Raw genomic sequence first — 16491 nt, 5'->3', positions numbered from 1 at the left:
GAAGGAAGGAAGGAAGGAAGGAAGGAAGGAAGGAAGGAAGGAAGGAAAGAAATAATTATACAACTCACCATAATGTAGAAGCAGTGGGAGCCCTGACCTTGTTTTCTTGCAACTAGACAGTCCCTTCTGGGGTGACGGGAGACAGTGACAGATCATCAGGCATTAGATTCTCATAAGGAACATACAACCCAGATCCCTCGTATGCACAGTTCACGACAGGGTTCATGCTCCTATAAGAATCTAATCCCACTGCTGATCTGACAAAAGGCGAGGCTCAGACAGTAATGTGAGTGATGGGGAGCGACTGTAAATACAGATTAAATTTGCTTGCTTGCCTGTTGCTCACCTCCTGCTATGCCAATACCAGTCATGACCCAGGAGCTGGGGACCCCTGTTTTAAAGGACTATACTAAATCATAAAGTTCTTGGTTTACTCAGACAATGAACTGTTTCTAACACAAAAATAAAGGTGCAACACTTCAGAGTTCTAATCCTGGAAACAACATGGACAGTTTCGAGAAATCACACTAAAGCCAAATGTTGAGGGAAAAGCACCATGAGGACGCTGGATTCTTTGCTACTACTCGTCTTCATGAATCTCTTGTTAATGTAGCAAATGAAACTCGAGATCCAGAAATAAATAATTTATTAACAAGTCAATGGTCTTTTGTTTTTGTTTTTTTGAAATGGAGTCTCGCTCTGTCTCCTAGGCTGGAGTGCAGTGGCACAATCTCGGCTCACTGCAACCTTTGCCTCCTGGGTTCAGGTGATGCTCCTGCCTCAGCCTCCCGAGTAGCTGGGACTACAGGTATGCGCCACCACGCCTGGCTAATTTTTGTATTTTTAGCAGAGATGGGGTTTTGCCATGTTGGCCAGGCTGGTCTTGAACTCCTGCCCTCAGGTGATCCTCCCACCTCAGCCTCCCAAAGTGCTGGGATTACAGGCATGAGTCACCACGCCCAGTCAAGTCAATAGTTTTATGTATGCAATGGGCAACATATATGCAGTAGGCATATCATTATCTAACAACACAAAATTTTAACATCATATTTTCATGGTACCTCCCATCTGTAGGCTTTTATTGATGAAAAGGGTTAAAAACTACACATTTTTTTTATTTCAATTAATCCTACATTTTGTTTTATTCTCAATAATCTTAATTAAAAGACTGTTAAGACTTTAAGTATCCTGCACTTTCCATCTTTCACTACATTTTTTTCACTAAGGATATGATTTAGGACTCAATTTTGTGACAGGAAAGGAGAACACATGTTTTCCAACACAATCAAGGTACAATACTCATGCTATAACCCTCTAAATCCCTAGGCCCATTTTTTCCTACTAATAGTTCTAAAAATCATGCTTGTCATTAAAAAAATAAAACTACCAATGTTTTGGTAACCCCAAACCAAAAGATCATTTCACCCCTCAAATACATTCTTTCCTACTAATAGTTATAAAAATCATGCTTGCCATTAAAAAAATAAAACTACCAATGTTTTGGTCACCCCAAACCAAAAGATCATTTCACCCCTCAAATACATTCTTTCCTCAAGAATGATCATATAATTCTACTCAGTTTATTTAAAAAGCTGCTTCCTTTACTCTATGAAGTATTCTCTCAGCAAGGAAGTGCTTTCCTCATCAACTATGATTAATGTTAGTTAGTATCATCTAATCCTTTGATTACTTCATAGGTAGGGGACCTATTTGATATGAAAAATCAATGAGAAAAACCTGGCCAATTCAGTTCCTCAGAGAAAAAAGAGAACATAATATCTATACTAGATAAAAGTTCCATTAATATCTCTTCTAGTAGTAGTGATAACTGAAGTTTTTTGAGCTGTTTATGCTACATAAAACTCTCAGATTTTTCTAGACTTGAAATTACAGGCCAGGCACAGTACCTCACAACTGTATTCCCAACACTTTGGGAGGCTGAGGCAGGAGGATTGCTTGAGTCCAGGAGTCAAGACCAGCCTAGGTATTAGGGCAAAACTCTGCCTCTACTAAAAATATGAACAATTAGCCAGGTGTGGTGGTGCATGCCTGTAGACCCAGCTATTCGGGAGGCTAAGGTGCGAGAAGCACTTAAACCCAGGAGGTGGAGGTTGCAGTGAGCCCTGATCATGCCAGGGTGACAGAGTAAAACCCTGTGTCAAAAAAATAAAAAATTACAAGACTGTAATACTGGGGACAAAAATTACAGAGTTAAGTTTAAAAGAGATAAAAAGGCATTAGCCAAGATGGCTGCATAAGAATTACATGAAACTTACTAAAAACCATAGTTACATAGGATATCCTTATTTTTAGAAAATGCAGATGGAAATATCCAGGGGAAAAGGGGCACCTAGGGGAAAAAGGGCATCCTATCTGCAACATATTATCAAATAATTCAGAAAAATATATAGATAGGTAGATAGGTGGACAGACAGACAGGTGGGTAGGTAGAGAAAGAAAACAATAAAGCAAACGTGACAAAATATTAACATTTGGAGAATCAGGGTAAATAATATATATGGGGATTAATTGTACTGTTCTTGTAACCTTTTTATAAGTTTGAAATTATTTCAAAATAAGAAGTAAAACAAGGACAACATTACCAAGTAATACTGTCAAAAAATAGATTCAACAGGGTTTGAGAGAGTCTTGGCATCCGTATGTTTAAAACAATTTTCTAGGTATTTTTGATGTATGTGAGATCCACTGGCCTAGGGCACTGTAAGTGAACAATCAAATAGCAATGCATAGCTTTCTTCCAACCATAAGTGAAAATAATACAAAATAACAACAACTGCTGTGACACTGCTTCCGTAAAAGGATGTGTGTTTTATAACTTGTAAGAGTTGCTTACTCTCTATTCAATTCACTTAACATTTACTTAATGCCTCTAGTATGTTAGAATAAGTTAGAATTAAATTATCTTTTACCCACTGTTGTCTGCTAAACACATTTTCAGAACATATATAATTAGCAACTCTAACTGGCATTCCAAAGGCATCTTACCTCTGCAAATGTCTGAAGGAGTTTGTTTACTTGAGCAAAGGTCTGTGGAAGAATGCCATCATAATTTGACCTTGTACTGAAAGCATGTAACAAACTTCTAGAATCCTGAAGCAAGAATTTGACTGTTGTAAAATCCACTGCCTTATTAGCTGGTAATAGAAAATTAAGACAGAAAAATATGGAAGAATGAGTATACATCATAAAAATGTCTTTGGAACACTAATATTAATTTTGAAATTTAAGAAGAGTATACATTTACACCTATATGCCACTCCTAAGTTATCCCTCTGGTACAAAAAGCAATAATTAAATAGATTTAGTTATAAAGTCCTTTGAGTTGATTCTGGTATTCTGAATTCAGATTTCAGGAGTTCTCTCAGCACGGTCAACTTCAAAGTAAAAGTAAAGTTAAAGAATATTACACTTCTCAGAAAAAAGAGAAAATTACTGAAGAAACAAGTCAAACCACAGATTTCAATGCTGAGGTGATTTCACATAAGAGTACTATGGAGAGATCAGAAGAGTCAGACTGTACTGGTAAGCATGTCAGCTACATATGGCACCTCTAATCATCACCTCAGCTATCTACATAGTGATTTATCTTCAACTCCATTACATGAAACTTAATACTATGCTTACTAAAAACAATGAGTTATCTCTATATGTACAACACAACTTCAGGAGAGAAAAAAAGTTTGGGCAACAGTGAGAAGCAGAAGAAGCCTGCAGAATTTTTTTTCTGTAAATTAAAAGTGAGATAATCTACAAACAATAATTTAAAGGTATAACAATTTTCTCTCAAGGAACTAAAACTAATTACATTAAATTCTCAAACTGGTTGGGAAAGCTGGTGACAATAATTTCAAAAATTTCAAAAGTTATAAACAATAAAATTAAGTAATAATGTCATAAAACTCAGAACAGAAAAAATATTTCCATTATTAAAGCAGAATGCTACCTAATGGTTTTCAAAATAACCATGCTACACTGTTGCTTATTTATGTTTTTATGTTCACAGTTTCAGAGACTCTATTGTATTCTGAAACATCAGCATGGCTTTTCATTGGCACTATGAGTTTAAAAAACAATAAGGAGTTCCTCCGTATCTCTTACACAAGAACTTGCTTGTGAAATCCTGAAAGGTCAAGTGAAATAAAAACTGTATCTTAATAATTAATTCCACAATATTCAGAAACTCTAATCTAATGGTTATAGCCAAGCCTCTGGCTTCTCCTTTATCCAAAAATATAAAAAATAATAATAAAGCAAGTCAATGTATTTCCTTACAGGAAAACTTTCACTTCTTTGTAAAGGCAATGACTAGTTTAAATTCCTGTGTATAATAAGAGATGCTACACACAGGACAGACTGTAGATTTGATGAACTTAGTAAATCACCTGAGGAAGATATAATTGGACACAACTTCTTTTAAGGGTGCTTTTCCAATGTAAGGTATGTTTAATGATGCTTACAGATAAGAATTAATCATTTTATTTCTGTCTTATGAAAGTTCCTAAGGTTATGAGGAAAAGGGTAATAATAATAAATCCAGTATACAGACACAACAAAAAAGGAAATCTACATTAATGAAATAGTCTAATGCTTATATAAGGCCAATAATTATTTAAAGCTAATATGGGTAACAAAGTCATAAAAGTTACTAGTCATTTTCCACACAATTTTCTATGAACTAATCTAAGGATACATGCTTGGTATTCTGAAGTTAAACAAATATATAATTCAAAAGCTGAAGGTATTATTAAAAGATAGTAAACAAGAACATAAATTGTGATTTTTTTAATTCAAAATTATCTTAGAGCAAGAGGCATTTTTTTTTTTTTTTTTTTTTTTGAGACAGAGTTTCACTCTTGTTGCCGAGGGTGGAGTGCAATGGCGTGATCTCGGCTCACTGCAACCTCCATCTTCCAGGTTCAAGTGATTCTCCTCCCTCAGCCTCCTGAATACCTGGGATCATAGGCACCCACCACCACACCCAGCTAATTTTTTTGTATTTTCAGTAAAGATAGGGTTTCACCATGTTGGCCAGGCTGGCAATGAACTCCTGGCAAGAGGTACTTTTATAATCCCATGACATATTCTTAGCTCATTAAACGTTAGGCATCAGATTCTTTGAGATCAAAGACCAACAAACTATGCACATAATGATTGCAAAACTGATTTTTCAGCAGAAGATACAGTAATCACATCTTCACTTCTCTCCTTATTGTCAGTTAGAGCTGCCACCTACCACCTCTCAGCTGCATCTAAGAGCAGATCCCCCTGCCAGGAAAAACAGATGGAAGATGGTAACTAGATGCCTCATTTTTTACACTAAACTAACTTTGAGATTACACATAGTTTACAAAAGACTTTCTCTTTTAAAAGATCGACTAAATTATGACCCTGGTAAAAGATATGAAAAAAGGTTCTACATGCTTTATAAAACTGCTTTGGAGAGATGTCCAATACGTGGTTCCATGTCCTTCATATATTCATATCACTAATAAGCAACTTCTACAACTAGCCGTTCCTTAAAAAATTGGTAACTTATTAAAAATAGATATTCAGATGGTTGTAGATGTGTGGTGTTATTTCTGAGGCCTCTGTTCAGTTCCATTGGTCTACATATACTTGTTTTAGCACCAGTACCATGCTGTTTTTGTTACTGTAGCCTTGTAGTATAGTTTGAAGTCAGGTAGTCTGATGCTTCCAGTTTTGTTCTTCTTGCTTAGGATCGTCTTGACTATGTGGGCTCTTTTTTGGTTCCATATGAAATTTAAAGTAGTTTTTTCCAATTCTGTGAAGAAAGTCAATGGTAGCTTGATGGGGATATCATTGAATCTATAAATTACTTTGGGCAGTATGATTATTTTCACAATATTGATTCTTCCCATCCATGAGCATGGAATGTTTTTCCATTTGTTTGTATCCTCTCTTACTTCCTTGAGCAGTGGTTTGTAGTTCTTGAAGAGTTCTTTCACATCCCTTGTAAGTTGTATTCCTAGGTATTTTATTGTCTGTTTAGCAATTGTGAATGGGCGTTCACTCATGATTCGGTTGTTTGTCAGTTCTTGGTTTATTGGAATGCTTGTGATTTTTGCACATTGATTTTGTATCCTGAGACTTTGTTAAAGTTGCTTATCAGCTTAAGGAGATTTGGGGATGAGATGACGCGGTTTTCTAAATATCGATCATGTCATCTGCAAACAGAGACAATTTGACTTCCCCTTTTCCTAACTTAATACCCTTTATTTATTTCTCTTGTCTGACTGCCCTGGCCAGAACTTCCAATACTATGTTCAATCGGAGTGGTGAGAGAGGGCATCCTTGTCCTGTGCTGGTTTTCAAAGGGAATGCTTCCATCTTTTGCCCAGTGTGATATTGGCTTTGGGTTTGTCATACACAGCTTAAGAGCTATTTACTTATTTTGAGATATGTTACATCAATACCTAGTTTCTTGAGAGTTTTTAGCTTGAAGGGCTGTTGAATTTTGTCCAAGTAAATGGTGTTAGGAAAACTGGCTAGCCATATGCAGAAAACCGAAACTGGATCCCTTCCTTACACCTTATACAAAAATTAACTCAAGATTAATTAAAGACTTAAACATAACACCTAAAACTATAAAAACCCTAGAAGAAAACCTAGGCAATACCATTCAGGACAGGCATGGGCAAAGACTTCATGACTAAAACACCAAAAGCAATGGCAGCGAAAGCCAAAATTGACAAATGGGATCTATTAAACTAAAGTGCTTTTGCACAGTAAAAGAAATTATCATTGGAGTGAACAGGCAACCTACAGAATGGGAGAAAATTTTTGCAATCTATCCATCTGACAAATGACTAATATCCAGAATATACAAAGAACTTAAATAGATTTACAAGAAAAAAACAACCCCATCAAAAAGTGCGCAAGGGATATGAACAGACACTTCTCAAAAGACGACATTTATGCAGCCAACAAACACACAAAAGAAAGCTCATCATCACTGGTCATTAGAGAAATGCAAATCAAAAGCACAATGAGATACCATCTCATGCCAGTTAGAATGGCGATCATTAAAAAGTCAAGAAACAACAGATGCTGGCGAGGATGTGGAGAAATAGGAACACTTTTACACTGTTGGTGGGAGTGTTCATTAGTTCAACCATTGCGGAAGACAGTGTGATGATTCCTCAAGGATCTAGAACTGGAAATACTATTTGACTCAGCAATCCCATTATTTGAGTATATACCCAAAAGATTATAAATCATTGTACTATAAAGACACATGCACACGTATGTTTACTGCGGCACTGTTCACAATAGTAAACAGTTGGAACCAACCCAAATGCCCATCAATGATAGAGTGTATAAAGAAAATGTGGCACATACACACCATGGAATACTATGCAGCCATAAAAAAGGATGAATTCATCTCCTTTACAGGTACATGGATGAAGGTGGAAACCATCATTCTCAGCAAACTAATACAAGAACAGAAAACAAAACACCACATGTTCTCACTCATAAGTGGGAGCTGAACAATGAGAACACATGGACACGGAGGGGAACATCACACACCAGGGCCTGTCGGGGGGTGGGAGGCTAGGGGAGGGATAGCATTAGGAGAAATACCTAATGTAGATGATGGGTTGACGGGAGCAGCAAATCACCATGGCACATGTATACCTATGTAATAAACCTGCATGTTCTGCACATGTACCCCAGAGCTTAACATCTAATAATAAATAAATAAATAATTGGAGCCAGGATAGCAATGAAGGAGGGGAGCTCATGCTTGCATTTCTGAGATAACAACTGTCTCAAGGATTTTCTTTAAAAAACGCCACAAGAAATTCCTCCACAACCTTCATGTATCTTATGCTTTTCATGATCCATGTCTTTCATGTATGCACATATTTCTAAACCGGGTTTATCACTAGACATTCTTTAGGACTACAGCAGTTCAGATAAGACTCTCTTGAAAAAACATTTGCCCAGTAACAGTATCTACACCAATGAACTAACGCCAACTCTGGCTTTGAGCCTCAGGAACCAATAAACTCTGTTTTTAAGCAGCTTGTATGAACTTCTTTTTGCCAATAAAAGCTTTCCCTTCGTCTCTCCTCTTCAGGTGCACCTGTGGCTTGCCATAACTATGCATCCTAGATTATAATCCTTTTTCCTTACTCCTGAGTAAATTCATCACGTTAGAAGGTTGGAAAAAAAAAAAAAAAGATATTCATCGAACATCTACCATGGATGAGACATAAGGAAATGACTAGGTCCTTTAAATCCCCTAGGGGAAATATTTATTTATTGACTTATTTTATTTATGGTTGACACATAATAATTGTACATGTTTATGGAGTATGATGTGATGTTTTGACACATATATAAATTGTGTAACAAATCAGGGTAATTAGCATATCTATGACCTTAAGCATTTATCATTTCTTTGTGATAAGAACATTCTCTTATACCTATTTTGAAATATACAATACGTAACTGTTAATTCTAGTCACCCTGCAATGCAGCAGAACACCAGAACTTATTCCTCCTAACTGTAGCTTTTTATATGATCAATCTCTTACCATCCCCTACCACTGCACCTTCACCATCCTCTGGTAATCACTATTCTACTTTTTACTCCTCTGAGAACAACTCATTTTCAAAGAGTTTACACTTCAAGGAAAAGACAGAGAATAAGGTACACCTATCTTAGAATATGCATTTTTTTTCCTTTTTGTCCTAGCTTCTATGACGATTTTAAGGTTAAAATCTGGGTTCAAGTGCTGCAATAATTATTTGCATATGATTCATAATTAATCATCTCCTAGTCTTCATTATCTGGCCTTGGTGCCTTTAATAATTTAATTACTTAACAGCCCTCTTGTACTCAAGTACAAGGGTACTAAGGCATCACAGTTATGTTTCAGAAGTAGGCTGGATATAACTAATATATGAAATAATAAACACATTACTTCATGTGAGGAGTTTGAAAAAAGCAAAGTACCAACTGAACCCTTAATAATAATCACACTTTGCTTTTTTATATGTTTTTTGAGACAGGGTCTCATTCTGTTGCCCAGGCTGGAATGCAGTGGCACCATCTTGGCTCACTGCAACCTCCACCTCTCAGGCTCAGATGATCCTCCCACCTCAGCCTCCCAAGTAGCTGGGCCTACAGGCATGCACCACCACACCTGACTAATTTTTGTATTTTTGGTAGAAAGGGAGTTTTGCCATGTTGCCCAGGCTGGCCTTGAACTCCTGGGGTCAAGCAATTCACCCACCTTGGCCTCCCAAAGTGCTGAGATTACAGGCATGAGCCACCATGCCCAGCCTTTGCCTTTTAAAGGCATAACAAGACAAATCTAGTTATTTGATTTTGAAACAAGTCACCTACTGTTTCAAGACTAGTTTCCTTGATCATAAAATACAGGCTTTAATAACATTAGATCAGTTTTTCTCGCATTTTTTTCCTCATAGCAGATAAACTTTTTTCCAAGTCCTATATACAACCTCCATATATAAAGACATTTTTAAAAGCTGCTCTGGCTAAAGTTGGGGTTAAGGGCCAAAGGCACCACCTACCGGGCTCCCCTTCAATCTATCCATCACCCATCTGTGGCAGCAGAGGCACTTCAAGAAGTTGAAAGTTCTGTTCAATATAATTTAAAAACCAACTAAGTTGTTCACTGTGGTTGGTCTCTTCCAGTTCTAAAATTCACTATACACCAAAGCCAAAGGTTTCTTGTTCCTTATTCATATAGTTTAAATAGAAACCTTGACATACTATTTTGAAAATTAGTACATGAAATGTGCTCAAAGTTTGTGTTACACACTATGAGAAATGAAAAAAGTCTAATGAATTCTATTGGTGTACCTGAATAGACTGTAAAACATGGTTTTAAAAGTTTTCAAAGTAAACATCATCAATTATATATTCACAATATCTTGAAATATCAACAACAATACCATTTACAGTCACAAGCTCTATGAGCTGCATCTATTCATCCAGTTTCCACTAATACCTTTAGAAATTAGAAGTATAACTGATTAAAAACTAATTAACAAATTCTTCATTAATTTATCTTCACATTCCATGGAATATATCTGCTAGTCTGACTTAATACCACACTGCTAAAGAGAAAAATAAAAGATTCATACCTTTACAGAGATTTTTATATAGGCTCTCAATAGTTAAAAGCAAGTTCTTTTCCATAACTAATCCAAATACAGCCAACCAGTGTTTTTTAAAGCACTGTAGTAAATGTAGTAGAGTCCATGGAGGTTTCAGGTACAGGATCTAAAGAGCATGTAGAAAAAAATTAACATCTCTAGATTTATTATTCCTATTATTAAAAAGTACCTATTTAGGAATTCCTACATATATTTCTAAGCAAAATATAGTTAGTTGGATTCTTTTTAAATTAAAATATGTAAAGTCAATCATAACAAAATTAAAATGCTAATTCCACTGCAAATTGCTTTTGTAAAATTCATATTAGTATTAATCTTTATTGTTTCAGAAACTGTGTGTGCAAAAAAGAAAACATAGTTCTAATCAGAGGAAACATAGTTTTATCAGCAAAGGTCCTTCAATCTACTTGTCAACACAGTCATTTTTACAAGAAAATCTAATTATTTCATGTAACTGGGGGATAATCCATATAGAAAAAAGATGTCCAGTGGCTCATGCCTATAATCCTAGCACTTTGGGAGACTGATGCGGGTGGACCACACGTTCAGGAGTTCGAGACCAGCCTGGCCAACATGGTGAAACCCCGTATCTATTAAAAATACAAAAATTAGCTGGGCGTGGTGGGAGACACCTGTATTCCCAGCTACTTGGGAGGATGAGGCAGGAGAATTACTTGAAACCAGAAGGAGGAGGCTGCAGTGAGCCAAGATCACGCGACTGCACTCCAGCCAAATTCCATCTCAAAAAAAAAAAAAAAGAAAAGAAAAAAAATGTCAATTATAATTGTCAGTTTCTACACTCTTGCGAAGACATGCCTATTAAAAACATTGATCATTTAATTCTATAAGATGTCAACACTTCCTTTTCTGAATCATTCACATATATACAATTACTTGCCTTATCTCTACTATGAGATATCAACACTCCTAGTATCTTCTGATAATTCGTCATCATTTTGGTTCAACTTTGATACTATAATCAAGTAGCAAATACACCATTCTGGCAAATATTAGAATCTCACTGAATAGCTGGAATAGATACAAGCTATGTTTGATGGGAAATCATGTTTCTTCTATCTATAAATGCTCACGCCTGTAATCCCAGCACTTTGGGAGGCTGAGACAGAAGGATCACTTGAGGACAGCAGTTCAAGACCAGCCTGAGCAACATGGTGAAACATCGTCTCTACTAAAAACACAAAAATTAGCTGGGTGTGGTGTCACATGCCTGTAATCCCAGCTGCTTGCGGGGCTAAGGCAGGAGAATCACTTTAATCTGGGAGGCAGAGGTTGCAGTGAGCCAAGATCATGCCACTGTACTCAGACCTGGGCAATAAGAGCGAGACACCATCTCAAAACAAAACAAACATTGAACTTCTGACACCATTATTGTTAAATGTGGGGTTTTACTGATTGTTGAAAAGGTGTGAATCCAAAGAAAATTCAGAATATCTTGCTAATACAATCAACTTATACTCTGATGCTTACATTTACATGGCACAAGCAAAAATATATACTTCTTTGTCTGAATACATATTGCTAGGGAGATTCCTTATATTAGACATTTTGACTCAAATTAAATAGATGTTTTTTTTAATTCAATTTAAGCACCATGGGACAGTGTATCTGACACATAGCAGCTGGAAAATAAATACCTCTTGACTCAAAAAAAAGAATAACATATATTCTTAACATTTAAGAAATGTCCATCGTTTAACTGTCAAAAAACTATTTCAAAAACTTGAAGAAAAATGTAACATGACAGATTATTTAATGAAGCTTATGCATTTTACACAAGTAATATTTCTTAAAATAACAAATCTTCAGCAATAAAAAAGAAATTTTCAACTAATAGAGTTCAACTAATCACCTCCATCCAAAGGTTTCCAAAAGCAATTTTCATTTCTGTTTCTAATATGGAAGATAAACCTGTTCCAAGAGATTTTTCAAGATCAGATACAATGCTCTCAAGTAGAATGGCCAGTCCAGAATTTATAGATTCCTCCTTATAGCTCTCTTTCAAGGGTGCTGTTTCTTTAAAACAAATAGTTACAGACTTTATTTAGAATGCTAACAGTAAATATTATACATACAATTGGTATATTGCCATAAACAGTAAACATTTTATGTATATGATATTTGAATTATATATAAAACAAACCAATACTTTATTTTCAAAACAATATTTAGAAACATGTATTTCTACTATAGCTGCTTTAGATGCAACATAAATATATTACTTTAACAAACATTTTATCTTAACAGGCAAAATAAAATAATATTTTTATTCAAATAAAAATGTAAGAAATTTATATGATATTTTAACTACAATTTAATTTTATTATATTCCAAAAAGAGTTACAAGAATGCCTTAGATGTATTCACAACAAAAAACCAAGAACTATGGATCAAAATGGGTTTTTTCCCAAAAATGGAATATTTTTCTTTTTTTTTTCTTTTTTGAGACAGTCTCGCTCTGTCGCCCAGGCTGGAATGCAGTGGCACGATCTCGGCTCACTGAAACCTCTGTCTCCTGGGTTCAAGCGATTCTCTTGCCTCAGCATCCCGAGTAGCTGGCAAAAATGGAATATTTTTCTAAACTCAGCCTACATCAATAAATTTCCAGCTTAACTACCTTCATGCCCTCCTCTTTTAAAAAGAACTTTTATTATTTTAAGTGATATCATTTCAATAACATTACTTTTTAGATACTTGAAAACAACTGTAATTTTCTTATGGCAAAATTAAAAATATTAAGTGGCGTATCTCTACAAAGTGGACAATCTAAAGGCACACTACCCTTGAAAAACTGTAAACTAGAATATGCTGTTATTCCTTCAAAGGCCATTTTGAATATTATGACAAAAACATTATTTCCAAAAAGGATAAATAAGTAGTATATATGTATATATGACTATTTACACAATTATATGTAAAATGCACATATATTAGAGACTTCAATAATCATTTCCCCCAAAGAGGGAAAAGTTGGGATGTACCTATAAATAATGTCAGATTTAATATAATATTTCTTCAAATATCAAGCTACAGAACAGATTATTCTGGTGAAAAAAAAATGAAATAATAGTATTGCCCTTCTTTTTTTTTTTTTTTCTGAGACAGAGTTTTGCTCTTGTTGCCCAGGCTGAAGTACAGTGGCACAATCTCGGCTCACTGCAACCGCCACCTCCCGGGTTCAAGTGATTCTCCTGCCTCAGCCTCCCGAATAGCTGGGATTGCAGGCGCCGCCACCATACCCAGCTAATCTTTTTGTATTTTTAGTACAGACAGGGTTTCCCTATGTTGGCCAGGCTGCTCTCGAAATCCTCACGTGACCCACTCACCTCGGCCTCCCAAAGTGCTGGGATTACAGGCGTGAATCAGTGTACCCAGCCTATTACTTCTTAATTATTAGTTTAAAATTTAAAAAAAGAAAACTATTACCAGATTCCAACAAGTTTCTCTATTGTTAGCTGAGTTTTTACCATATTAATAGAAGGCTATAAATAGAAAGCCAACTTAAAAAAGAAACTAAAAACTTATCTCTATGTCAATTAAATATCTCCTATAACTGCTATTAATTTAAAAGGAACACTCTGTTTCATTTGAAGAAAATGAAGGTGAAAAATAAAGGTATACTCTCCAAGGTACAAATTAGCATGTACACAGTGATCATAACATAAAAACGTATGTGAGCATGCAGACAAAAACATCAAATTCATTTGTAAAAGTACATACAGAAGGTAATAATGTTAATTATGTTTTCTTTTGCATTACCATCATAACTTTCATTTATTCAATGATTTACATGCCAGCAAGTATTCCAAATGATGTTATTTTAAATGTACAAAATAAAAATTTACTACCGATTCTAATGTTATAAATAATCTTAGTGTATAAAATAAGATATATCTCTAATTATTTACAGTAAAAATACTACCTGCTTTCAACTGTTGCTTAGGAATACAAGGCTGATGACACACATCTGTGTTCAGAGATAAGTGTAATAACTCTGCACTCAATTCTTCTTTACTGAGTGACTTCACACCACTTATTAGGCCTTTGTTTCTTAAGTTTCTATCATCCCTAAGGTTGGGAGGTTGGGATTAGGAGGAAAAAATATTTTTTTATAAGGTAAACCACATGGCAAATCAAAACACATGAGATCTAGTCAGAGGCAGGTGATTCTCAGCCAATACATTAAGAAAGAATAACAACTTTTTTTAAAAAAATATGAGCTTTGGGTACTAGGCACCATTCTAAAGTGCTTTATATATATATATAAAGCTATTTAATCCTCACAACAAACTTCTGAGGTAGTAGTAGTATTAACTTTACTCCCATTCCACAGATGGGGAACTTGTCCGAAGTTATACCCAGTAAGTAGGAGCTGGATTTGAATACAGGAATGTGACTATCTAAAGAGAAACAGAGAGCTATGTATGAGAAATAATTTACAGTGGGCAGACAAGTACAAATTTACTCAGATTAAGCATAAGACAAATAGCACAATATTGCTGTTTGCTGAAAGAAATCAATATGATTAGAACATAGTGCATGAGACCAGTTTATGAGGTTACAGAGGAAGACAAGGGCATTAAAAAACAGGAAATTTAAGGGCTTCAGTGGGGAAATGACATGATCTTATCTGTGTTTATTAAATTGTTTCGGAGGCCAGTAGACTTCCAGCTTCTGTTAATGGCGGAGTAGTTTGGCCACACTAACCCTACTGTGAATGAGAACTATAAAACCTAAACCAAAAAAAAAAAAAAATTAACTATTTGAAGGCACTAGAAAGCAACAGAATTTAGGCAGAAGCTGGAGTGGGATCTACCCTGAAGACACAGAAAATGCATAGTGAGAACTACAAGTCTCTTTTTACCTCAGGGCACTTCCCAATTCATCAAGTGTGACAAGTAGTAGTGACTTGAAATGTCAAAGAACCATGTTCAAGGTTGACCAGGGCAGCTGGAAAGTTAAGGGAGAGAGTGCGCTGGATTGGTGGTTGGTAAGACAGCTGAATAGGAACAGCTCCGGTATGCAGCTTTCAGCAAGATCAACGCAGAAGGCAGGTGATTTCTGCATTTCCAACTGAGGTACCCAACTCATCTCACTGGCACTGGGCAAAGGGTGCAGCCCTCGGAGGGCAAGCTGAAGCAGGGTGGGGCGTCCACTCACCGGAAGTGCAAGAGGTCAGGGAACTCCCTCCCCTAGCCAAGGGAAGCTGTGAGGGACTGTGCCCTGAGGAATGGTGCACTCCAGCCCAGATACTACACTTTTCCCATGGTCTTCGCAACCCACAGACCAGGAGATTCCCTTAGGTACCTCCATCTCTAGGGCCCTGGGTTTCAAGCACAAAACTGGGCAGCCATTTAGGCAGACACTGAGCTAGCTGCAGGAAGTTTTTTTCATACCCCAGTGGCTCCTGGAACACCAGCAAGACAGAACCATTCACTCCCCTGGAATAGGGGCTGAAGCCAGGGAGCCAAGTGGTCTAGCTCAGTAGATCCCAGCCCCACAAAGCCCAGCAAGCTAAGATCCACTGGCTTGAAATTCTCGCTGCCAGCACAGCAGTCTGAAGTCGACCTGGGATGCTCGAGCTCAGTGGGGTAGGGACATCTGCCATTACTGAGGCTTGAGTAGGTGGTTTTACCCTAACAGTGTAAACAAAGCACCCAGGAAGTTTAGACTCGGCAGAGTCCACCATAGCACCCCAAAGCTGCTGTAGCCAGAGCTGCCCAGAGAGGAGGAATCTAGAGAGTCTCTGGGCAGGGTATCTCTGAAAGAAAGCAGCAGCCCCAATCAGGAGCTTGTAGATAAAACTCCCATCTCCCTGGGGCAGAGAACCCTGGGGAAGCAGTGGCTGTGGACACAGCTTCAGCAGACTTAAGCGTTCCTGCCTGCCAGCTCTGAAGAGAGCAGTGGATCTCCCAGCACAGTGCTTGAGCTCTGCTGAGACAGAAGAGACAGACTGCCTCCTCATGTGGGTCCTGGACCCTCGTGCCCCCTAAGAGACACCTCGAACAGGGGTCGACAGATCTCTCATACAGGAGAGCTCCGGCTGGCATCTGGCAGGTGCCCCTCTGGGATGAAGGTTCCAGAAGAAGGAACAGGCAGCAGTCTTTGCTGCTCTGCAGCCTCTGCTGGTGATACCCAGGCAAACAAGGTCTGGAGTGGACCTCCAGCAAACTCCAGCAGACCTGCAGCAGAGGGGCCTGACTGCTAGAAGGAAAATCAACAAACAGAAACGAATAGCATCAACATCAACAAAAAGGGCGTCCACACAGAAACCCTATC

General features: G+C 37.0%; 1 protein-coding gene across 7 annotated transcripts in view; it reads right to left on the bottom strand.

Moving 5' to 3' along the window:
• SWT1 (SWT1 RNA endoribonuclease homolog) overlaps positions 1–16491 on the bottom strand; it is a 125637-nt gene that overhangs the window by 68789 nt on the left and 40357 nt on the right. For all 7 annotated transcript variants that reach the window (XM_023203437.2, XM_023203435.2, XM_023203440.2 and 4 more), the window contains 4 exons: positions 14135–14280; positions 12065–12228; positions 10162–10300; positions 3007–3155 (listed from right to left, as the gene is read on the bottom strand). In XM_023203437.2, the coding sequence (XP_023059205.2) occupies positions 3007–3155; positions 10162–10300; positions 12065–12228; positions 14135–14280 (598 nt within the window). The remainder of the gene's footprint in view (positions 1–3006; positions 3156–10161; positions 10301–12064; positions 12229–14134; positions 14281–16491) is intronic.

This window comes from Piliocolobus tephrosceles, chromosome 1 (genome assembly GCF_002776525.5).
Source record: "Piliocolobus tephrosceles isolate RC106 chromosome 1, ASM277652v3, whole genome shotgun sequence".
Taxonomy (NCBI): Eukaryota; Metazoa; Chordata; class Mammalia; order Primates; family Cercopithecidae; genus Piliocolobus; species Piliocolobus tephrosceles.
The sequence above is the reverse complement of the archived record's forward strand: the minus strand, read 5'-3'. Positions and strand labels throughout refer to the sequence as shown.